This window comes from Podarcis erhardii (genome assembly GCF_964252035.2).
Source record: "Podarcis erhardii genome assembly, chromosome: 3".
NCBI lineage: Eukaryota > Metazoa > Chordata > Lepidosauria > Squamata > Lacertidae > Podarcis > Podarcis erhardii.
The window spans coordinates 39412345-39436983 of record NC_138507.1 but is presented as its reverse complement, the minus strand read 5'-3'; the positions used below and the strand labels follow the sequence as shown (position 1 = coordinate 39436983).

The following is a 24639-nucleotide window of genomic DNA, read 5'->3' as shown; positions in this document are numbered from 1 at the left end:
TTTATAATAAAATCAGGAAGCAATTCTTCTGTTCCAGGAGAAACATTATCTAAAAATTAGAACTTAGAAACAAAATGAACCTATCAGTACAGAAAAGCCCCCACATCATATAATGATGGGAGGAAAATCATCACACACAAAGAATATGGTTTCCATTTCTGCAGTAATCTCTGCAGCCTGCAATGCAATGTAATGGGTTATACACATTTCTGCCTTTATGCAGGTAAGTGTGATACTTCAAAGTTTTGAAGTTCCACCTTTATGCTATGTGAATATTTTCTTGGAGGACAGCAAATGACCCTTCACCCTCCTGAAAAACTGACCTGTTTACCAAGGCAGGTGCAATCCAAGTACGACTGCAAATATATGAATTATATATGACTATATAATTCAAGCTGCACACAACACAGAAACTACATTCAGTAGATTGGCACTAGCTCTTGAATAAAGGCAGGAGAACTAGCCAAAAGAAAACTACAGGAAAGGCTAGAAATAACCCAGACAAAGATTGCAAAGTATTTAAGAATATAAAAGCTAGATAAAGGGTTATGTTTAGAAATTTCTAGGTGGAGGACTATAAAGCCAAGCCATCTTCCTATTCAGAATCTCAGTATCACAGGATGAGAGTATTCCAAGTGTACCACATGGACTATGAGGATAGAACTTCTTTCTTGGCTATTTTTATTTCCTGAACAGCTGTGAAAATACTTTTCAAAAAGATTCTGAAGTCCCTCTAGGTAGAAATTACTGACCTGCATCCAGTCTCACTATGCCTCACATATACAGCTGATGAAAGGAAAAACAACTCATTGGATGAAGGAACAGGACAGCCTGTGAGTATTTGTAGTCTTTGAAATTGAAAACCACATTAGTAACTCTTCAAATAAAGACTGCCATTTAATATATAACTGGACTGATATCCTTGAATAATAGAAGAGGAAAAAGGGAAAAGCATGGTGCCTTGGTGCATGTAATGTGGAACAAGTTCCACATTAAAGTGAAACTTTAACACAGTCCGAAATTCTGTTTAACAAAGAAGCACTTTCTGCTCAATTTTTAATGATTACAATGATGGATAAAGCTCGCCTTCTAGTGGCTAGAGTTGGGAACATAACCATGAAAAGTGCTCCAGAGAAGTACTGGAGAAACACTAGGCTGTATTTTATTGAAATGGAAATAGTGGTAACAGCACTGAGTAAGAAGCCTTAATCTTTATATATATATCTTTAATATATAGAATACACGCATGTACACACACACATATCACTAGTTAAAATTAATCTTCCATTTGTCTTTGCAAAAGCACAGCCACTTGAAAACACAGTTAAGTGTCACATTGCCATCTTATGTTAGTTTACTAGCCTAAAATAAATGACTGATAGGTTGTTGAGTCTTGCAATATACACTACCCTAAGAACACCTCAACTACAAAAATGCTGAACACCTACTTTTAAAACAAAATAAGTACTGAAAAGGTGATTAACAGGTTATTTGCTCCATTTTAATACCTGTTCTACTGAATTCTTTTAAACACCTTCACCTCTAGAAATAAAGAATACTAGTTACATCCAATTACAGTGGTACCTCGGGTTAAGTACTTAATTTGTTCTGGAGGTCCGTTCTTAACCTGAAACTGTTTTTAACCTGAAGCACTACTTTAGCTAATGGAGCCTCCTGCTGTCGCTGCGCCGCCAGAGCACGATTTCTGTTCTCATCCTGAAGCAAAGGTCTTAACCCAAGGTACTATTTCTGGGTTAGCGGAGTCTGTAACCTGAAGCATCTGTAACCCAAGGTACCACTGTAATGCTGTTTAGACTATTTACCTGGTTGTCTTGATCTTCTGAAAAATCTATTAGTTCATCTTCATTTAGTTTAGTGCTGTCAGTTGAATCTTCACTGTAGTTTAGTCTAATTTTCTGTAAACCATCTGCATTAACCACAACAATTAGTAAAAAAATGAAAACAGAATTGCCACAGACATATACATTATATACATTACCTTCTGGACAGGGACAGTAAACCACAAAGTGGAATAAATGCTTTTTTGTCAGCATCATACATGAGAACAAACGTCTAACTGAAATCTATACTTCCAACAGTGCAATCCTATCCATGCCTATTCAATAATAAGTCCCATTAAGTTCAATGGGATTTACAGGCAAGTGGGTTCAAGACTTTGGGCTCAGCTATCAACCTAAAAACACTCAGCTAAATTACATCTCACAGCAGTGCTGAAACATAGCTTACTGTACTGACTGGGAAGCAATATAGCACACACAGCAACACAGCAGGAAGTCAGCTTGTGAAACAATTTTTTCTGTTGTGTGTTCAACATAACATTAAGCCAAACCGCATTCCCAGAGAGGAGATTGCAGCCACTTTGCTCCTTCCCTGGTCCTGCTATTGTGACCTAAATTGTGGTTTGGCTTAGTGCATTGTCAGAACCTGGGCTTGTAATTTGTCTTGCTCCAGACAGCAGGAATTGCAGCCAAACTTTGTTCTTGGAGCTCAGGTTGAAATGACACCCTAAGCCAAAAAGTGGCTTAGCTAGCAACAGGACTAGAGGAGGTAGGTAGGTAAGCAGTCACAATCTTCCCACTCACAGTAAGCCAGTTTGGCTATTATGAATTAGGCATATGCACACTTTCTATACAAGAACTGCTTAAGCGGACAAATCAAATGGTTTGCTTGATCAGAACTAAGTAGACGGTTTTACTCTTCTCTAGTTGTGAAATGATATATTTTTGTTTCGTGTGGTTTGCAATGTGCACAAGTAGGAAAAAACACACAGCAAACTTTGAGCTCGGACCTTCTGTTCTCTCCCTTCCTCCCTTGTGGCCAGTAGGATTTCAGAAGTTTTAGCTTTTACAGTGGTGCCCCGCAAGACAAATGCCTCGCAAGACGGAAAACTCGCTAGACGAAAGAGTTTTCCGTTTTGGAGGTGCTTTGCAAAACGAATTTCCTATGGGCTTGCTTTGCAAGACGAAAATGTCTTGCGAGTTCCTGCGGGGGGTTCCCCCCCCCCTTTCTAAGCCGCTAAGCCGATAAGCCACTAAAAGCCGCTAAACCGCTAATAGCGCTAAGCCGCTAAGCCGTCAATGGGCTTGCTTCGCAAGACGAAAAAACCGCTAGACGAAGAGACTCGCGGAACGGATTCTTTTCGTCTTGCGAGGCACCACTGTACTTTCAGTTTATCCACATCAGCCCAAGGCTCACTGCAGCTTGTGAATGCTGCACTAAAACAGTGTTTATTGAAATGTGTGAACAGGACCCCACGCCTCATCATTCACGGGGATTTTTTTTAGCAGTTTAATTATTGAAAGGAAAAAAATATAAGTTACATATTAGCAGTAATAAGGTATCAAATTCCAAATATCAAACATATATAGCCAAAAGTACATACCCGTAGCCTGGATGTGAATTTTATCTTCGTTCTGCATGCCATTTGCCTCTGAAATCCTATGGTCATGTTTATGAAACACAGATTCCACAGTTCTCAGTCCTTCTGGGGTGCTGTTTAACTGATTTAGTTTTTTTAAGCCACTTTTCACAGAAGGGGTTCTTTTGCAATACTGTGATTCAGTCTCCCCGGCTTCTATGCTTGTGTCAGTTAATGCTGCAATATTTTTCTTGTTCAGCACCTTCTTTGTAAAAGATGAAGAGGAGTGATGTAATGTATTCAATTCACTAGGTATAGGAGGAGAAGTGCTTCTTTCTTGATCCAAAGAGGAAGATTTAACCTGCATAGATACGTTTTCATGGTAGTATGGATTGGTCTCATATATTGCATTTTCTAATCCAGGGAAACAGATGACAGCCAAAAACCAATGGGCCCTGAAAAAAACAAACAAAACTAAGAATTGACTCAACAACTATCATCATATATATGTATTACTCATTTAGTATAGATCAAATAACTCCGAAATTATTCGTTCATTATTTACATTCTTACCATAGACATCTGTTTCACACATTCAGATATGTAAACAGTGTGGTCACATTTAGAGAACAAGGCACAATAATTGTATGTATAAATTGTAAAGGGAAACTTAAAAATTGCCTCCTCCTGGAAATTTCTGGTAAATTGCACTATGTTTTAAACCAAAATCCCTGGTCAAGCACAATGCAAAGCCAGGATTCAGTAAAAAGGAAAACCAAATGTTGCTGAATTACAGTGCAATCACATCTTACACATTCCATTTCAAAGGTTCTGTGCATAGGCAAAAACCACATATACTCAAACCCCTCAGAACTGAACCCCCAACTGAACTTCCTAGGGCTTTTGGAACTGGTACATTGGCTCTTATGAGATCTTGCAGGGCCTTCCAAGTTCCCACAAAATCTCACAGGTGCATCCCTGATCCAAGAAGAGGAGACAGCTATGCTTAGGAAGCAAGGCAGAGAGCTTAAAAAGCTCTTTTTGCACCAGGAAAACCCAGCAAAAATAAAACCTTCCGGGATTTCAACCAGCTAGCCTTTAACTGCATATATTTCAAATTGCGCAAGTCAGATGTGCTAAGATGTTATTGCATTGTACTCTTCCTGTGTGGTCAGGAGGGGAATGGGGGAATTTGTGCACATGTGTGCCTGATGCTTTGCTTGGTCTCATTCAAGCTCATCCTCATAGCACTACATCATGGTTTAGCATTACGTGCAAACACAGCCAATGACCTGTGCAATCCTAGCATGTGTTTCATCATAAAAACAGTCTGTACCAAAAACACAGCTGGTTTTGACCATACTAACTGCACTGCTCAGGAGCAAATGTGTCCTTCAAACAAATAGAGAAGCCGCATTGCAATGCAACCACCTATTCCAATTTTCCCAGATAAGTGATTTTTGCAAGGATCTCTCTGTAAACCTAGTTTCCCTATTGGGGGGAACTTGAACCAAAAGAGAATCTTCAAGGACATCAGAGAGGTGGAAGAATACTCAGTTTGTGGTTCTGACAGTTGAAGAGAAATGGGGAAAGAATAGTTGGGGGAAAGGTGTGTATATCGAGAGAATAACTCAGGCCCCAGAGAAGATGGAGTTACATACAGATGATATCCAGGGTTTTCTGGACAGTATGATAGTTGAGAATATGGCTCAGATAACAGACACACAGTCCCACAACCAGTCATAGCAGAACAAATTCTACTTACGCTTCATTAAGAGGAACAAAAATAAAATCTTTTTCAAAGATATCAACATGTCGTGTCCATGTTTTCACTCGTCCATGCCGTTTCTGCTGAATTCTGTGAACACGTCAATATAAAACAATATAAAACGCAAGGATTGATATTTAGGTGATATTTATGCATTCTCCTCTCCAACAATGAAGGTTTGACTATTATCACAATCTTGTGGCACCAGCTATGTGAAGATGTTTAGGTCTTATCCTGCATCTTCAGTTGTTTGGGCAGAAATAATATTTTAAAAAAGTCAAAATGAATTGCCAAGTGGTAAATCATGCAGCTTTTACTTATAAAAAGTACCATTCTGTTCTTCTACTCAGTTTATGATAAATGAATTTGTTGCATATCAATCTGGGTCAGATGTACATGACCCTCTGGCTTGTGTGCTCCCTCCCTCTCCTTCTCTGGTGCAGCCAGAGGCATATGGGAAATTTTTATTTTCAATCTCCTTATAACCATATTGGAAGGTGAGGGCCTTGAGTCTGAAGTTCATCTTTAAAAATGTCATTGTCCCCACAGGGGATGGATGAGACATGCTGAAATTGGAATTTTATAATACATATTTTAACCAAACTTACGTAAGCTTTGAGGTTTCTTGGAGATTTCTCCTCTCCCTCTGATTAAGGCGTTTGTAAAAGAAGGAACTGAATACATGAATTCTATCAGCATCTTCTTTTTTCAATTGTTCAAGCACCAGATATCTTTATTTTGAAAAAGAGAAACAAGAACAAAATAAAACAATGCTTTCATTCTTGTCTCTAAAGACCTGTTATTCTTGAAAAGACTGCCACATGCTGGCCATTCTACACAGACAAAAGTAGACAAATGTAAGAACTTTATAGTTTCGGCAGATATACTTTATTTAGAATTTAAGGTTTGTCCATCAACTTGCCTAAGTTAGACAGACACCACAAAAGGTTTCAATACACTCAAACAACTTACTTCAAATAGAAATCAATGATTACATCATTTAAAAATTCTCCTTCATTTAAGCAATGAAGATCTTCATTGGTCACAGAAATACCACCCTTTGCAGGAGGTGGGGGATAAACAATCAACCTGCAAATAAAATAAAAAAAGTTAAATACTGAACTGAATTATTTAGGAAATAGTTACAACACTCAAAAAGACCTCTTACTTTTCTATAGGACCTATAAAGACTGTATGTGGTTCAACACTTTCATCATCATCAAAAAACTGGAATTGTGTTGCATTTCGCAGCTGCATTTTGGATTCAGAGACCTTAGAAAAAAAAGAATACTTATTTACAATGCAATACCAAAGTCATAAAATATTAAAATACTTTCCAATTCCCAAATAGCACAGCATGTCCCTCTTTTTATAAAACTACCTGTTGAAACCAAATAGAATATGAATTTGAACACAGTGGGCACATAGAGATGTAATGTACCCAGCATCCTAAAACCATGGTTTATGGTGCAGACAATGAGCACCAGGCCTGCACCCTCCTCTGTTATCCCTTCCCCTTCCCTGCTCTATGTCAGCTCCAGTGCAGATTTCCTGGACTGTTTCAACCAGATTCCCCATTATGTATGAAACAGGTAATTCAATTTTAATATCAATTTATTAACCAGGATATTCAGTTAATATCAGAACCTGACTAAATATTCTGTTTAGTAGACAGACATAAAATAGCTGAAATATCACATTGACAACATTTGTTACATGGAAAGCATATATTTTGACTTGATAACATTTCATTTTTTTCAGTTTTACTATCCAAAAATATATACTTTGGCCCTCTCTTTAATATCTAGAACATGGAAGCAGCAGACATTGCAAAGGGCATTTCTAGACAAATGACTTCACAACTTATTTAACATTTTAATTCAATTTTGAAGAAAAGGAGTAGTACATGTTTTGCTTTGCCTTCTTTATGAGCCGTGCTTCCTCTAGAAGTGTCTTCAAAGGATTTTGTAAAGGCCACAAGCCTACTATTTGCTTCTTCAAATGTAATCTTCACAAAAAAATCAGAAATGTTGTTCCTAACACCAATATCAACGATTATTTTTTCAAATATTGCATTTGCATGTGGATCAAGGCCCGTCTCAAAAATTAAAATGATGTATTGTTCTTCAGGATCTATGGAGGGGGGGGAAGAGTTAGGAGACAATGAAAGTATACTTTGAAAACCATAATGCTTACATTTTCAAAATTTAAAGCTGATAATAATAATTTTATTATTTACACCCTGCCCATCTGGCTGGGTTTCCCCAGCCACTCTGGACAGCTTACAGCATATTAAAAATGTTTGATATCTAGGAATAACAATCGCAGCTAAGAGGTCCCTGGCTGAACCAATTAAAGAAAGTATTCATAAGAAACCGCCATATAAATGGGAAAAAACTAAAATTCAATGCCTTGTTCTAAAGAAAAGGTTCTGCTCATGAAAAACCTAGAGTAGGGCACATTATGTCAACTACTCATGCAAGTTGCTGAAGAGACTGATGGAAAGGGAAAGAAACGGACACCAAACTCAGTTCAGGCACTCCCTTTTTTACTCCACAGCTCAAGTGCTTAACTACTTTCCTATTCTCTGGCATGGTACCAATGATCACCCAAGTTGGGGGGGGGGGAGTAGTATTAAGATACTGATCCCTTTTTTGTAAAAAAGGGCAGCTTGAGCATAACAGCACCCACAGAGTTTTGTGCTGCACACAATTATCTCTGAGTAGAGAAGAGAGAGCTGTGGTTCCTAACCTATTCTGGGCCACAGATCCCTTTAAGAATCTGATGAAAGATATTAACCCCCTGCCCAGAAAAAAAGGACATAACACATACCGGAGCGCCAACTCCTGGGGACCAAACCCTTTTGCACCCCTCCACCAATATTCTTTGGGAGGGGTCACTCCCAGAAATGCAGCATAATTGCAATAAAACATTCCAAACCAGTGTGTTACTTAGAACTTCAGGAAGTTGGGAAATGCAAAATATGCTATGTTGTCCTCAACATGATCTAGACAAAATTTTCTAAATATGCCAGACAAAAATATACCGTCTCCATTTATTAACCTAAAAGTACCACTGGATTCTGGTGCTGGCAGAATTCTGCTGCTGGCAGAATATTTAATTAGAGCATTTTCAGAGAAACCAAAATAACGTTTAGTGAAATACAGCTCATCTCTAACACATCTGTTTCAAAATATTTTAAAGCACCTTAAGTTGCAATACCGTACAAAGGTTCACTTACTTGCACCTTTACAGTCATACCAGACATTATCTTTTTGCCTGTTCATCTTCAGTTGGGATCTCAGGCTCTGACAGGCAGCAGGTATAGTTTGCAGGAAAACTACTGGCAACTTGCGAACACCACACCACTCACACTTTGTAAGGTCAGATGTTCTTAAAGAAATATCTCTTGTATCGTTTTCTGATTCTAGAAAGGTTCAAAACATATTTTGGTCAGAGTTACTTACATTAACATTATCTGAAAAATGTAACCGTTTGTATGCATTTCAAGAAAATAAAACCTGTTAATCAAAGACAGACTACGTTTCTCTCTCTATCTCAGAAATTTGCATTAGGTATATTTGCCCTACTATCAAATATAGCCTCGTAGTGTGTCTCTCTGCCTCTCTGCCTGGCTTGACAGTTTTAAAACTGAAATTCATGAAGATCTTTTTTTTTTTTTTTTTTAAGGCACCACTGAATAGTCATACAACATTAGGTATATTCCCTGCACCATCCAATTTTACTTTACAAGGGGGAAAATTGTCCCTTAAAGAGTTATGCACTATTTGCATGTGATGATATTCAGTATCCATTACAGTGGTACCTCAGGTTAAGTACTTAATTAGTTCCGGAGGTCTGTTCTTAACCTGAAACTGTTCTTAACCTGAAGTAACACTTTAGCTAATGGGGCCTCCTGCTGCTGCTGCGCCGCCAGAGCACAATTTCTGTTCTCATCCTGAAGCAAAGTTCTTAACCCGAGGTACTATTTCTGGGTTAGCGGAGTCTGTAACCTGAAGTGTATGTAACCTGAAGTGTATGTAACCCGAGGTACCACTGTATTTCAATGGGTCTACTATGGGTATGGCTAATATTGGATCTTAAGGCCAAAACAATATATTCAGCAGCAAACACAGGAGCTTGGATCTACAACTGGGCAAGCAGAACTTCCACTCACAGAAGGAGCACATTTTGCGCTTCTGCCATTCTCTGTAGCCCACTCACACCACAACCCGTATCATTCTGGAGTGACTTTGGGGGTACACAGAGGAATGCAGTGGAAGGGGTGAGTGTCACCAACACTTCTTTAGTTCAAATCCAAGATCCCCATCTTGGAATAATGCAGCCTCCTATGTTTACAAGTCAGGCCATCTGTCTCAGTACTGTCTACACTGACTGGCAGCGGTTCCCCAAGTTTCAGGCAGAACTATTCCAACCCTACTGGGATATATTAGGAATTGATTCTAGAATCTTTTGCATTCAAAGCAGGCAAGTCTACCCCTGTTCTTGCCTATTATATGCAAAGCAAGGGCAGGACATGGGAAGTTAGGCTTACCGTATTTCAAACAGTGAAAAGGTGCTAAACATTTATCTTCTGTGGTAAGCATATTAAATCAGAAACTCCAAATCCAAATACATAGATTATTCTTCCACCATTCTCAGTACTTTGTACAGCTGTTGTGCACACTAATAATTCCAAACCATGCACTGCTAGCTGCCCAAATTATAACTTAGAATAGGGAAATACAAACCTTCCAGACGTATCTTGATATAGTCTAGGCAAAACTGAAAGAGAAGGTCCAAATTACTGAAGTTATACACACAGGGAGAAAATCAACATCACACTCTTCTGATCGTTCTGTCAGCACAAACTTTTCTGCTTGCCAGATAGAACAACCCAATCTTTCCCCCTCCCCCTGTGTGCAGTTCTGGGGATTTTCTTGACCCTCCAGAGCGGATCTGGGGGAGGCATGAGGAAAAGCCCCATTGTACAAGTAGGAGTCCTTATGATGGCTTCCACTAGTGCACTGGGTTAGCTGAATCTAGGCCACTGTCTCATTAACAACCTTCCCAACCTATTTTTCAAAATCAAAGCCCTAGTCACAAGCCAGATTAGAAATTGCATCTCCCGATATAAAAGCCCCACTTTCTAAACCCCAGCATCATTTGATTGTAAAAGAAATGCATTTTAAGAGGTATGCAGGATACAGTGAAGTAGCATCTGTGGTTGGTATACTAATTTTATAGAAGTTTAGGAATGCATGGCTTTCTAAACCTGCAGGAACTATTCCTTTTTGTGTAAACGGAACTACATTTCATTGCAGTAGAAATGATAGCTGCTTTTCAATCTAAGTAGAACTAGATTTTTTTTTTTTTTTTGGTGACACAACTACATCTCCTGAAGCTCTACTAAGTGGTGAACATGGTCCTCTAATACATTTGAGTTTGAACATTTGTAGCCTGTGGCAGTTCAAACTAAGCACACTTCTGAATCAATATGTACACGCACCCTGAAAGTGCAGTACAAGTATAGGTAGAATTATCTTTAAAATGGTAGCACATATCTACAACAGTGATAGTTACCATCTGATTTGCTGCATGCAAGTACAGATGGCACACATGCACAGGACTCTAATAAATGGGCATGCTGTCTTTTTGACACCTGCTAAAGACTTTCTTCGTTCAAAAAGCTTTCTAAACAGATTTTTATTCCAGTTGGCATCTGTATTGGAATTGTTTTTATATAGGTAATTGTCTTAACAATTCAAACTTGCCATTGTCATAATCATCTTCATATATCCAATTGCATTTAGTTCATCATCTTCCTGCCACCCAGCCCACTAACTGCATTTCCAACCTGTTCCTTAAGGATTTCAAAATTCATCTTGTTGGCCCAGCTATCTTCTGCTTCCCATCCAAATCTCCATATCCTTTGACCTCCATATTTTGAAAGACTTCCCAAATACTGCTATTGTCATTCCCTTGTTCTTAACTTCAAGAACTGCTCTTCGCAGCCTTTACTATGGAATTTCCTTTAAAAGACAAGGTGATAGAAGAAAAACACTTCCTGTGTTTCTCACACTTTGGCTCCTTCCATGACCTGCTATTGATACTGTAGCTCACTCATTTTTCATCACTCCATTTTATCTGCTGATTCCTTAAACTCTTTTCCATTTTCAGCTGCTTCCTACCTTCTACTCTCAACCTGGATGCCCCATTAACTTATTTGTTATTATAAAGCAGGAACTAACCAAGCACAATATTAATTCTTTTACTTACAATTACAGGCTCCACCACCATTCTTCGCAGGGTTCCTATTCTTATGCTTCGACAGTTTAGGATGACGCTTTCATAATTATTCTGATATTTTAAAGATACGACGACATCAGTAGCAAGTTCTTGGGAGAGGACTTTGCGCCGTTTTACTGGAGCATTGGCTACAACATTGCCAAACTGAAATATAATTATCAGAATTCATCAAAACATTTTTACTTCAAAAGTTGCCTTTAAAGATAATCAGGCATTAAAGGCATTGATGGGGAAAAATGTGCAACTGCAGCTTTTCTTTCTTTAGAAAAAAATTACAAACTTCTGTAAACATATGGAAGTATGCAAGAGATAAAAACATTCCAGGGAGGGAGGAGACACACCAGAAGAGTCACGGATGGAAAAATAAAATTCTGAACAAGGACAGCAAAATAATTGTAATGACAAAAGAAAAAGGCATTAAGTTTGTTTGTTCAGAGAAAGAAAGAAAAGAGAAGAGAAAGAGGCATCCTAGCCAAAAGTAGTTTTTACGCAAGCTACTGCTGTGATGGTCAAAAGAGAATTGACTGGAAGGCTAGAGCCACAATCTCTTGATACATGTGTATGGAAGTTAGAGACAAGGAGCCTACCAAGCCCATGGTCTAGCATTAAGAGCTTCCTGAATGAGCTTGGCACAGGCACCAACGCCATATGTAGGACTACACAGAGACTACAAAAGAATATATACGTTTTTTGATCTGGTCTAACTGTTTCTCTGCTGCATGCATTTATTGGCTTACTATATTTACCCGCATAAACTGCACTGCCTATCACCTCACACCAGTTATAGCTTAAGAGTCCTACTCAAATCAAGTTGGGGAGACTGAATAGTAGGGTAGCAGAACAGAGGACGTGCAAAATAACAAAAAGGAAACACTTCAAAACCAACCATGAAAATAGGTTAGATCGAAATAATGAAGTAACATCAGACTGCATTATTTTATTGTACAGCAACACCACAGGCACAATCCAAACAAATCCCACTGATTTCACCACAAGATTTAATCATGTCCTCCCGCTGAAATCAATGGTTAACTGGGAATGAGGGAGGAGTACGATCCAACTAAGTGACTAAAATACAAAATTGGAAGATCACAAAAAATTATAGAAAGACAATCAAGTAATTTAGGTTCCCTGCCAGAGGTAAAATAGATATCATATATCAAAACCAGTCTGTTTCTTCTTTTTACATTATTATAAGCCCTGGACAAGCACACTATGTGAAATTTATTTCTGTAAAGTTTCTGTGACCCTCTAATTTTGCCAAGAATAATGTATATTAGTGATTTGTTATAATTTATATTACATAACTTCTAATATTAATTTACCAGGTTTGCCTAACAGTCTGTATGGGTTGTTTAAATGTTGCCTTTTTGTCAGCCTATGTTTGCAGGTCCTCTGTTCAGCGGACTTCTCTGGAATATCTTTTGCATGTTCCATGTATAATATCTCCACAAATCTCAAGAAACCACATATTTAAGAGCTATAAGCAACTTCAGAGGTTTGAAGATAAACTATTACATAGAACACGCCCTTTTTAAAGAATTGCTGCCACGACTGTTAAGTCTTAAATTAACATACCGTGAAAGTTGTCCCCCTTGACAGCACTGCTCATGGTGCATTTTTGTCTTTGTTTATCCAATTCTTGCAGAGATGCTCAAACTAAAAAACAAAAATCCCCACCACGAAATCCTTATATTAAAGTGCTATTAATTGGGACAATTTTCAAAGTACTTTAATTTTAAGGAAATTATCGTCCTTGCTGGGTGTCACTTTGCTTACCGACAGCTAGTTCACACATAACAGCTGCACTGTTGAAGCGACTTCCCTGTTGCTACTTTCCATACTCCACTGATACTACAGGACTAAAAATAACACATAGGAGTGAACCACATGAAAGAATAATCCTCTTCCCCCAATCTTATTGATCCGACACTAAAGTTACATCGCTCCTCTAAAATGGCTCTGACAATGTAAACTACCAGAACAGTGTGAAAAGCAGTCACAGGAAACTGGTTCTCACATGGTTGAAGCAAACTAAAGTCCCAATCCAGGGAACACTTTTAATGATGCATATGGACCTGCTTGTGCCCAGTGTGCTTCCCCACCCCCCTGCTTTTAGAATGCAACTTTCTCTATTCAACCTGCTTCTAAATCTTCCAAGTTTCAAAAGCAGCTTGTCACACAGTCTGTGGGATCCGATGTTTTCAAACGCCTTGCTGGATTTATACTATTAGCCACACATATTTCCAGATTGTGGTCCAGATTTGTTAAATAGCATTTGAAGATGTTAAGACAATCCAATAGAGAGAGAGAGAGATGAAAACTATAATGTCATGTTTTGTTTCGCTCAAGAGTAGATTATTTTCCCATAAGAATACTGCAGAATATTTGCATGTATTAACTACCATATGTTCACATTTATCTATCAATATTGTATATGCGCTTACACAATCATTTCAAACTACATATGGATGGACTACCTGGTCTTTCATTCTTGATTTTCTTGGTAATATGACTGCAGGTTCTGTGTCTGCTGTAATACTAGTTAACCTTTGTTCTAGTCCACAAGTGTTTTCCTTCAAGGCTGCCTCCACCTTTCCTGTGGAAGGTGCAGGAGAAGAGCAGGCTGAATCTGCTGGACGTGGCGATATGCTCTCAATTCTGTTAGTGCTGCCAATCTCCTCCTCCTCTTCGTCATCACTGGATAGGACAACTGAAAGGAAAAGCATTTGTCTCAAGCTCAAAATACTAGTAACTGGAGGTGGTGACCTTTTAAGATCTAGGCTACTGAGACCATTGTTACCCCACAGCCCTTTCAGGTAACGAACGGTTTAAGACAGAGCTAAAGACGCCTAGTTTTACAGGGTGATAATCCTCCCTACTCTACTCAGTATTAATTACATTTATACCCCACTTTTCTTCCATGGAACACAAGGCAGCATTCCTCATATCTCCAGCAAAGCAGTGGCAAGTCCAGAACTACTTTGCTTGCACCAAAACCAATAAGCAACATCTTGCATTTTGTTTCCTCCTCAGAAATCTCCCTACCAAGAGAGGGACTTTTTACAACTTAATGTATAACCAGCATTATTAGGAAGTCTAAGGGTTCAAAAGAACTCTGTATTTTAATGTTTGAAATCGCTGTTTTATATGTATGCATTTATTTTAGAAACTTAGTAACACACACACACACACACATATAACTAGCATTATTTGTTCTATGATTTTAAACTTACTTGGATCATTTAGATCAGATGCAGTTGTACTCTTCTGCCTTAAGTTTCCTGTAATTTTAGAACTGACTTTTCCATTCAGCCGCAACATAGTAGAGCCGATGTTACGCCTCGCTGTGAAATCAACTGAAACTGCCCCAGGAGAAGATCCATAAAACTTCTTTGTATTTAGTCCTGTGTTTAAAGATTTTTGCGCTGTTGAATTCTCGTGTATTGGTTCTCGTGCTAAAGGTCCCAAAGAATCATTTAATTGAACACTTTGCATGGACTGCCTTTGCAAGCCCCCATTACAAAAATTTCCACACATTTGGCATTTGATCTGACTTTCATTTGGTTTTCCTACGCATAGGCAAACGGTGGAGTAAGTATTCTGTTCCAAGCCCTAGAGATTAAAAGGGTGGGGGGGGGAGAGAATAAGTAGCTGTATTTATTTTGATCACATTTTCAAAATAAACACATTAGACATCCTATAAGGCTTAGGCAGATTTGAATCGATAAGATGGAAATCTAGGCAATCTCTTTGTGAAATTTCAGGTTGAGAACCTGCTACAAGAGCCTGGCTGCATAACTCAAATTATTAGGTCACATCATTTTACTTGGGCCTGTGCCTCCACTTCTAGTCTTCCCTCAAGTCAGTGTTGTTCAACCCACATTCTACTTTACCTCTGCCCTTTACTCACACAGTTTCCAAGTCCTCATATCCTTTTGCCCCTGTCAGCCCCAGAGCTTCTTGCCATTCACCTACCAGGCCTCTAAGCATCACTGTCTACCCAACATCTTCAATAATTTGGAAGCAATGTTAGAATTGTTGAGGGGCAGATGTTCAAAATGTAATCAATATTCATTATGTTTACCATTATTCTATCCCCTCTCCATACAGCAGAGTACATGTATGAGCGTGCAAGCCAAAAAGTAGAAATCAGCAAGTTTACCTTTTGGGGAACAGTATTGGGAAATCAAGTTCTTTGCTTTCCAATTAAGTTTTGACAGGCAACATTTTTCTGCTAAAAACACAGTGCCAGTGCTGTTGTGGTAGCAATGGCACCTGCAGCCAAAGTACAATAACTACAAGATATTCTGTAGCCCAAGACCTAAAAATGCAAATTAATCTTCTAACAATATCAACTTCTGAATGAATTTAACAGAATTTAAGGAAATTTCACCACATAACGCACCTCTAAGTGAGTTGCACATTTTTTGGTAGCAGGAGATGGAAGCAAACCGGACTGATACAAAGTGCAGTGACGTTTCAGTTGTACCTTCCTCGTAATTGCTGAATCTGACTCTGAGTCAGACTCTTCTCTGTTCTCCATCACACTTTCTGAAAGGGGAGAGTGAAATCATTAACAACAACTTTCCAATGTCCTCAGCTGAAGAACAATGTAACTCTAATTTACTCCTTTATATCACTCCAAAAACAGCAGGGAAAGTTTCGCCATCGATCCCTGGCATTGAATGTGTTGGCCTAGTGTGGGGCTCCGAGGTGAGCTTGGCTGTCTGGCTGGTGTACCGGCCACCCAGCGCACCAGCAGCCACCCTGTCAGGCCTGCTGGAGGCGGTGGCCGGCTGGGCCTTGGAGTTCCCTAACCTATTGGTATTGGGGGACTTCAACATCCATGCTGATGCCACTCCCCCCTCGCAGGCTCTGGACCTGGTGTCTTCCATGGCGACACTAGGGCTCTCCCAGTTTGTTTCGGGCCCCACACATCAAGCAGGCCACACGCTGGATCTGATCTTTGGCATCGGTATAGATGTGATCATGTTTCCTTCGATGAAGGTGCCATGGTCTGATCACTATGCCCTGAAAGCCAGGATTGACGTTCCACCCCCACCCTGCTTGGGTGGCGAGCCAATTTGGGCTCGCCCGCAAAGGCTGATGGACCCTGATAGATTCCGTCAAGCCTTGCGGGACCTTTCTCCCCCTGGCGACTCATTGACTGAGCTTGTTGAGGCCTGGAATACCCAGCTCCTGGCAGCCATCAATGAGATCGCACCTAAGCGCCCTCTGCGACCCCGCAGAAACCGGGCTCCCTGGTTTACTGAGGAGCTCCGGAAAATGAAGCGGGACCTCAGACGGCTAGAGCGAGTATGGCGGGGTGCCCGTGATGGAGCCTCAAGAACATCTTATAGGGTTTTTATGAAAACCTATGAGATGGCAGTGAAGGCCGCTAAGAAGTCTTACTTCTCGGCCTCCATTGCATCCGCTAGCTCTCGCCCGGCGCAATTATTTAGTATAATTCGGTCTTTAACGTCCCTCGAAGGACAGCCAAATTTAAATAACAATTTGACACACAGCTGTGAGGCATTTGCGAGCTTTTTTGCGGAGAAGGTCTTGTTGCTCCGCCATGACCTCCCTGCCAATTTGGATACAATAAAGGAACTGGAGGCCCCTCGACTGCCCTCGGGTTCAGTATTGGACCACTTTGACCGGATATCCCCAGCCGATGTGGACAGACTCCTCCGAGCTGGAAAGCCCACCACATGTCCTCTCGACCCGTGCCCGTCCTGGCTGATTAGAGCGTGTCCAGACGAGGTGCGGGCCCCCCTGGGGGATATCATCAATCTGTCCCTTGGCACCGGGACATTCCCAGGGGAACTGAAGGAGGCAGTGGTGCGCCCGCTCTTAAAGAAAACATCATTAGATCCCTTAGATCTATCCAATTACCGCCCGGTTTCGAATCTTCCATTCCTGGGTAAGGTGATTGAGAGAGCGGTTGCTGAACAGCTTGGTAGGTTTCTGGATGAAACATCGGCTCTGGATCCATTCCAGTCCGGCTTCCGCGCTGGTCATGGGACTGAGACGGCTCTGGTCGCCCTAACAGATGATCTCCGCAGGCAGCTGGATCGAGGCGGGTCGGGGCTGCTGATTCTTCTAGACCTGTCAGCAGCCTTCGACATGGTCGATCACGAACTCCTGGACCACCGCCTTGCCGACGTGGGGATCCAGGGCACAGTCCTTCAATGGCTGCGCTCGTTTCTCTCCGGTCGGGGACAGAGGGTGGCGCTTGGGGGGGAATTGTCATCCCGCCACTCCTTGGTGTGTGGTGTGCCCCAGGGTGCAATACTCTCCCCAATGCTTTTTAACATCTTTATGCGCCCCCTCGCCCAGCTTGTCCGGAGTTTTGGGCTGGGCTGCCATCAGTATGCTGATGACACCCAACTCTATCTGTTGATGGACGGCCACCCGGACTCTGCCCCAGACACACTGATCAGATGCTTGGAGGCTGTGGCTGGATGGTTACGTGGGAGCCGGCTGAAGTTAAATCCTTCGAAGACAGAGGTCCTCTGGCTGGGACGGGACGACAGGGGGCTGAGGGGGCAACTCCCATCTCTTGCGGGGGTGCAATTAGTGCCAGCACCGTCCGTTAAGAGTTTGGGTGTAATCTTCGATACCTCCCTCTCCATGGAGGCGCAGATTGCAGCTATAACAAAGGCGGCATTCTTTCATCTCCGCCAAGCTAAGCAGTTGGCTCCTTACCTCTCACGCCCTGACCTAGCCACTGTGATCCACGCGACAGTCACCTCCAGACTGGATTATTGTAACTCGCTCTACGTGGGGCTGCCCTTGAGACTGACCCAGAAACTCCAGCGGGTGCAAAATGCTGCAGCGAGACTCCTTACGGGGTCTTCGCTTAGAGATCACATTCATCCGGTGCTATACCAGCTGCACTGGCTCCCGGTGGAGTACAGGATCAGGTTTAAGGTGCTGGTTTTAACCTTCAAAGCCCTATACGGCCTAGGGCCCTCGTACCTACGGGACCGCCTCTCCTGGTATGCCCCACAGAGGAACTTACGATCTTCAAATAAAAACATCTTGAAGGTCCCAAGCCACAGAGAGGTTAGGCTGGCCTCAACTAGAGCCAGGGCTTTTTCGGCTGCGGCTCCAACCTGGTGGAACGCTCTCTCACAAGAGACAAGGGCCCTGCAGGACTTGACATCTTTCCGCAGGGCCTGCAAGACAGAGCTGTTCCACCTGGCCTTTGGTCAGGGCGCAGCCTGACTCCCTCCTCTGGCAATCTTTACAAAACTTTAGTTTATGGTTGCCATCAATTTTGATTTTAATTCATTTTAATCCATTTTTATACTGTTTTATAATGCTGTACTGTTTTAGTGTTGTTAGCCGCCCTGAGCCCGGCTTCGGCTGGGGAGGGCGGGATATAAATAAAATTTATTATTATTATTATTATTATTAACTGCCTATCTCCATGTTTAAATGGAAGGTCTGAGGTGGTACTTCTTGAAAGCTACTACTGCTCACCCAAAGTGTATGAGAGAGAACAACAAGTTTTTTCTGCCTGTTGTAGCCATTGTAAACACTCTGCTTGATGCTGTATGATTTTTAATTCATTTCTACAGATATACTGCACACCACCGGAATGAAACTCAGCTTGGAAACTCCTTCAGTAGGTTAATCTGTAGGTGACCAATGCACAAATGACAATGGCCAGCTATGTGTAATCTTGCAGCATGTATTGCTAACATACCAAACAAAGCCAAGAAAAAGCACTGCAGGCCACAGCTGCCACTGGGAAATCCAGTAACAAATCCAGGTCCAAACTCTGGTCTATATAGTATAGAATAATTTGATCTCATCTAGAACAGGCAGATTTAGCCTACTTAATCTACCCACTTTGATCAACTGTGTGTTACCTGGATGAAGCTTAAGTTTATTCACTCCCATGACGTCTACCACTGATCACCGGCACATTTAATGACCACTGATGAAACCAAAACATACTCCAGTCGGCTCAACTAACACATTTCAGCTACTGACAGAGCAGGCAACATGCACCATTCTAACATATTTTATCAAGAGTGCTTCTACTCAGACATTCGTTAATGCACTTAATCCATATATAATGTATACCTATTTGACAGACATTTAATGGAAGTAAAAACAAAGTAAAGAACTTACGCATCTCCTGAAGCCGAGACAAATTATCATAGTCATTTTCTATCTTCTGGATGTTAGGAGGATATTCTTTTCTGGGGGAAAATAATTAGAAGCTGTATTCAGAAAATATATGGCTTATTTAAATGGAACAAAAACAAAAGATTTAACACTGCAGAAATCTTAATTTAGAATATTGAAGCTTGCCATGTTCTAAAACAATAAATGTGCATATTCAAACACAATTCCGATGCAAACAAATGAATAGTCAGGATAAATGAGAAAAGATAAGTTTTGCAGCGTTTTTAACGAAATATCTCCCCCAAAAAATGCAGTAACCATATACACACTACTTTTCTGATTGCAAAAGTATCCATCATACAGCACTGCAAACTAAAAGTTTAGCAGAAAGACTACAACTACTACTAGTTACAGATAGGTAGCCGTGTTGGTCTGCTGTAGTCAAAACAAAATTTAAAAGTTCCTTCCAGTAGCACCTTAGAGGTCTCTACTGTGCTACTGGAAGGAACTTTTTAATATTGTTACAACTACTACTGTCTTGATAAAGCCCAGCTAAAATTTGATTATGTGCAGCATATTTTTAATTTTACAAATACCTGTTAATTTTCCAAATGCTTACTTACCAGAGCCTGGTAAGGGTCTCCCGCGACCTTCTCAGTACCCAGGAAGTAAGGAAAACCGACTTGGTGCACAGGTGTGTGTGTTTTATTTATTTATTCTCTCTACATGTGGTATGTTGCAATAGTATATGTAAAGTGAGCACAGTTTGCAGGCCCACTGTGGGAAGTGGCCAATATGCAACTGATCAATTATGGATGCAGAAAGTTATATGTTGTTTTATCAAGCTTCTGGATGTTTTCACTCAATTCACTGCATAAAATGTGGCTGTTTTCTCTTGCGACTGTGTGTCTTACACAGCCTTTAATACTTCATATCTTTTTATTTGCAAGATAGACATGTTTATATAGCTGGTTCTACTGTAGTTTCTACCTCAAGCCACTTAAGTGATTTAACAGAATTCCTGCTTGAAATTTTCTCATATTTAATAATTGTCCAACATCTAAAGAAGTAATGTATAAGACATATGACATCGTGTCCATAGTGCACATGTTGCTATTTCTGGCCACAGGATAAATTCATTCAGCTTAATTCCAGCAGGGGTGGTTAGAATAAATTCTCAAATAAAGTTGTTTTATTCCATTAACAAGTCACATAAATTACCACTTTAGTATTAGTAATCTTTAATGAGCAATCACAATGAAACCCTGCCTAAACAAACCCAAGTACTAGGGAAAAAACCAATGATTTGAAGATTCCCTCTGCCTGAACAAAACTCAGGGAGGTACATAGAACAATTTTAGTTCTAATAAAATGGACAGCAGCTTAGTGTGGTTTACTGAGAACAAATCTCAGCTTGTGGTTAACAAGGATAAAGCTTAACCATTAGTCCTGGTTTGGCCCACATGCTATGCCATACATTGGCTTATCTAAGCACATTTGTGCTTTCTCTCTAAGTCAAGGTGTAGCTTAGTGTGTCAGACAAACCACATCAAAACATATTCACATGTGAGAACTTCTGGAGAGGCAAGATGGCAAGCACCACGGCCCCGCAGAGCTCCTAAGCAGCACCAGCTGCACTGCTTGACTGGTCCCCGCACCACTAATACAGCCACTGCCACCACCATGATCCAAGGAGAGTCGGAGTGCTCACCACAGAAACCAAAGAGGCCACACGGAGCCCCCAGGACTCCCCTGACAATCTCAACCCCATTGGGGCCAAGAGTGCCCCAGCAACAACTCAGTGGAGCTCCAGGGCCTGGAGGCTCCAGAGCTAAACTAAAAACAAAGCAGAGCAGCCCACCCACCCCCAGCCAAGCACCCACCAATTGCCATCGCTGCCATAGCAACCGCCAAGGGAGAAAGGTAGGAGGGGACCGGGAGAGAGTTGGTGCAAAATGAGCAGGCCGGTGCCCAACTGGGAAATGCGTGCCAGGGTTCACCCAGGAAAGCCAAGGCACGGCGCAGACCTTCACTTGCTGGCATGTGGGTGATGCTGGCTGCCAGAGATGGGCACAACAAGGATCCTAAGACTAGGATTTTTATTTTATTTTTATTTTTTATCCCCTTTGTATTAAATAAATAAATAAAATATTTTATTTTATTAAGAATTGTAAGGGCGGCACCCACAAAGGAGGCCTGAACCATCAGAGGCCACTTCCAGGGACTGCTGTCTTAGCCTTGACGCAGGGACCTTCACCAATACCCTTTTCAACTACATATACAAGCCTCCATTTCAACATTATTACTCATTTTCTACTCATTTTTTATTCACTTTTCTTTTCTTTCTCCCTTTTATCTGTTTTTTTTTAAACTGCCCTCTCATTTTTAACACATATCCACATGTATAAAAGAAAGAAGTTCCCATGTATAAGGAAGTTGCAGTAATGTTCTGTCCTTATTATAAAATGTATAAGATAAATATCCTCAGAATAAAAATCAAAACTGCACTTTTCCTGACAGAATTAACTCTGACTATTGAAAATTTATAAAGGAAAAATGCTATTTTTATCCACTATACTCCCTTCCTAAATAAGTGAAAAAGCAAACCAAACATGTACTTTTGTGTAACAAGAGTAATACTGTGTATATTTGTTTCATATACTGCTTTAAATAAATCTAAAGCAGAAAACACAATGTTGCAAATCAGTTCTGCTTATAATCCAACTACACACACACACACACACACACACACACACTTATATAAACTATGTAAAGAAACAACTTGCACAATGGCTCCAATGGCTTCTTGCACCAACACACTATCTCACCCCCACCTCTAGGATACTAGTGTAAAGGCTCCACCGCACCAACCAAGGCACATACTAAAATGCTTCTTCTTTCTAAATCCAATCAAGGTTGAAACATCTGTGAATGTGAAATTCCCATATTAGAAAGAGAACTGCCTAAATAACTACAGAACAGGCCCAGCTCATGGTCTCAGAGAATGGCCTATCTGCCATCAGGAGATCTAGAGCAAGGACTCCCCTTGTTGATATTAACTGACACGAAGGGTGGCATGGCAAGACACTGTCCCTTACGTAGTGGGACCCATGCAGTTTCTGGCTTTAAAAATTAACTCCAAATGATTGTAAAAGACAAAAATATACACCTAAAAAGTGACTGCAACCCTTTCTATACCCACCCTGATGATCTGCACAAGTCAAGTGCTGGATAGAGTAGCAGTCTAGGATGATATAGGACAAAACTGAGCCCTCTGAATCATTCAGCCAAGTCTCTAATGCAGCTTTGGTTAGCTGATTTTTTACTGGCAGTCAGTTTTGCATTTACAGTGGTGCCCCGCAAGACGAACGCCTCGCAAGACGGAAAACCCGCTAGACGAAAGGGTTTTCCGTTTTGGAGGCGCTTCGCGAAACGAATTTCCCTATGGGCTTGCTTCGCAAGACGAAAATGTCTTGGAGTTTCTGTTTAAATTAGCATGTCACAGAACACTGTTTTCTTGACTAACAGTGCAATCCTAACAAAGTTTTCAAAAAGTCCTATTTAATTCAATGGTGCGTGCTTCCAGTTAAGTGGAGTTGCTGCCTTAATGCCTGTGCTACATAGATGGACATATGTAGTGCACAAAGATGTATGCATACATGTATCACAGGTATTTAGTCAAGAAAACACACCAATTTAAACAAACAAAAAATCATTACAGCTAAATGTGTGGTAACACACCAATTGTTATTCTAGCAAAATAGTTTTTTCCATCAATGTTGACCATTAAGCTTGCTAGTGGGGATTTAGCTATCAGACACAACTTCATTATTTCCACCACATTTTTATTACCATGCTCATGTCACCATTGAGCTTACCTTTCTTTTCGATCCAGATTGCTTAAAATATGAAAGAGAAAAATATAATAAGATACAAAGCCCTTAATTTGTAGAACATCAGTAGATTTGAAAAAAGAAATCTGTATCTGGATATCCAATATTCAAATGAAATTTGAACTCTTTGCTGTAAGTAGCACTTAGCATCTAAATTTGCCAAAAAAGATCACACTTTTTAGCTGTGTAATACCATATCATTCCAAGTCTGTCAACAGTTACTGGCATAATGCTCCCTAGAATATATGTCAGATTATAACTGAATGTATTGTGTCAGCATATTATAGTTCTGTAAGGTTATTTAAATAACAGCATAACAAACATTCATTAACACTATTGTATAACCATTGAGTCCCTTTTGCTAAGAATTTAAAGGCCAAACTATTAAGATGATCCTAGCGAGATGTCCACTAAATAGTGGGAACACATACAAAGGAGATTTTATGATGCAGCAGCATCTAGGCCATATGGTGTCATGCACCAGATCACATTCAAGCAACTGTCTCTAAACTTCCTATTCAGGTCTCACATGAATCTGCCTTCTTCCAGGTCTAAATAATTCCTTGGTGTTTTTAAAAAGTGGAGAAAAGAAAGAGAAAGGGGGACAATCAATCTCTAGTGTTTATATTATATGAAGAAAGAATGAAAAGGAATATCCATGTTGGGCAGCAAGGCCCACATGTTCACATGGTTGGGTTTGTAGAAAAGTTTGGTAAAAATAGGATTAAATAATTAAGGATTAAATAATTACCGTATTTTTCGCCCTATAGGACGCACTGTCCCATAAGGTGCACCTAGTTTTTTGGGGGGGAAATAAAGGGAAAAAATGTATTTCCCCCCCAGGCGCGGGGCTGGGGCGGGGGAAGCCCGAGCTTCCTCTGACCCCAGCCCCCAGAACAGGCAACTCTCCGCAAGCAGCGGGAGCCCAGCGCAGGGCTCCCACGTCTTGCGGAGAGGTGCGGGAAGTCTGGGCGCGCTAAGCTCCCACGGCTTGCAGAGAGGTGCGCGAAGCCTGGAGAGCAAGAGGGGTCGGTGCCCACCGACGCCTCTCACTCTCCAGGCTTCAGCAAAAGCCTGCATTCACCCCATAGGACGCACCCAGATTTCCCCTTCATTTTTGGAGGGGGGAAAAGTGCGTCCTATGG

General features: G+C 40.8%; 1 protein-coding gene across 2 annotated transcripts in view; it reads right to left on the bottom strand.

Moving 5' to 3' along the window:
* Window positions 1–24639, bottom strand: part of SENP6 (SUMO specific peptidase 6) — a 47693-nt gene that overhangs the window by 6854 nt on the left and 16200 nt on the right. The window contains exons 6-20 of one of the 2 annotated variants that reach the window (XM_081856869.1): window positions 23480–23500; window positions 19605–19675; window positions 15865–16010; window positions 14693–15071; window positions 13937–14169; window positions 11427–11600; window positions 9899–9932; window positions 8389–8574; window positions 7054–7280; window positions 6316–6419; window positions 6120–6236; window positions 5756–5878; window positions 5145–5237; window positions 3404–3834; window positions 1824–1927 (exon numbers count right to left, since the gene is read on the bottom strand). In XM_081856869.1, the coding sequence (XP_081712995.1) occupies window positions 1824–1927; window positions 3404–3834; window positions 5145–5237; window positions 5756–5878; window positions 6120–6236; window positions 6316–6419; window positions 7054–7280; window positions 8389–8574; window positions 9899–9932; window positions 11427–11600; window positions 13937–14169; window positions 14693–15071; window positions 15865–16010; window positions 19605–19675; window positions 23480–23500 (2443 nt within the window). The remainder of the gene's footprint in view (window positions 1–1823; window positions 1928–3403; window positions 3835–5144; window positions 5238–5755; window positions 5879–6119; window positions 6237–6315; window positions 6420–7053; window positions 7281–8388; window positions 8575–9898; window positions 9933–11426; window positions 11601–13936; window positions 14170–14692; window positions 15072–15864; window positions 16011–19604; window positions 19676–23479; window positions 23501–24639) is intronic. The other variant, XM_081856870.1, reaches the window with a different exon arrangement.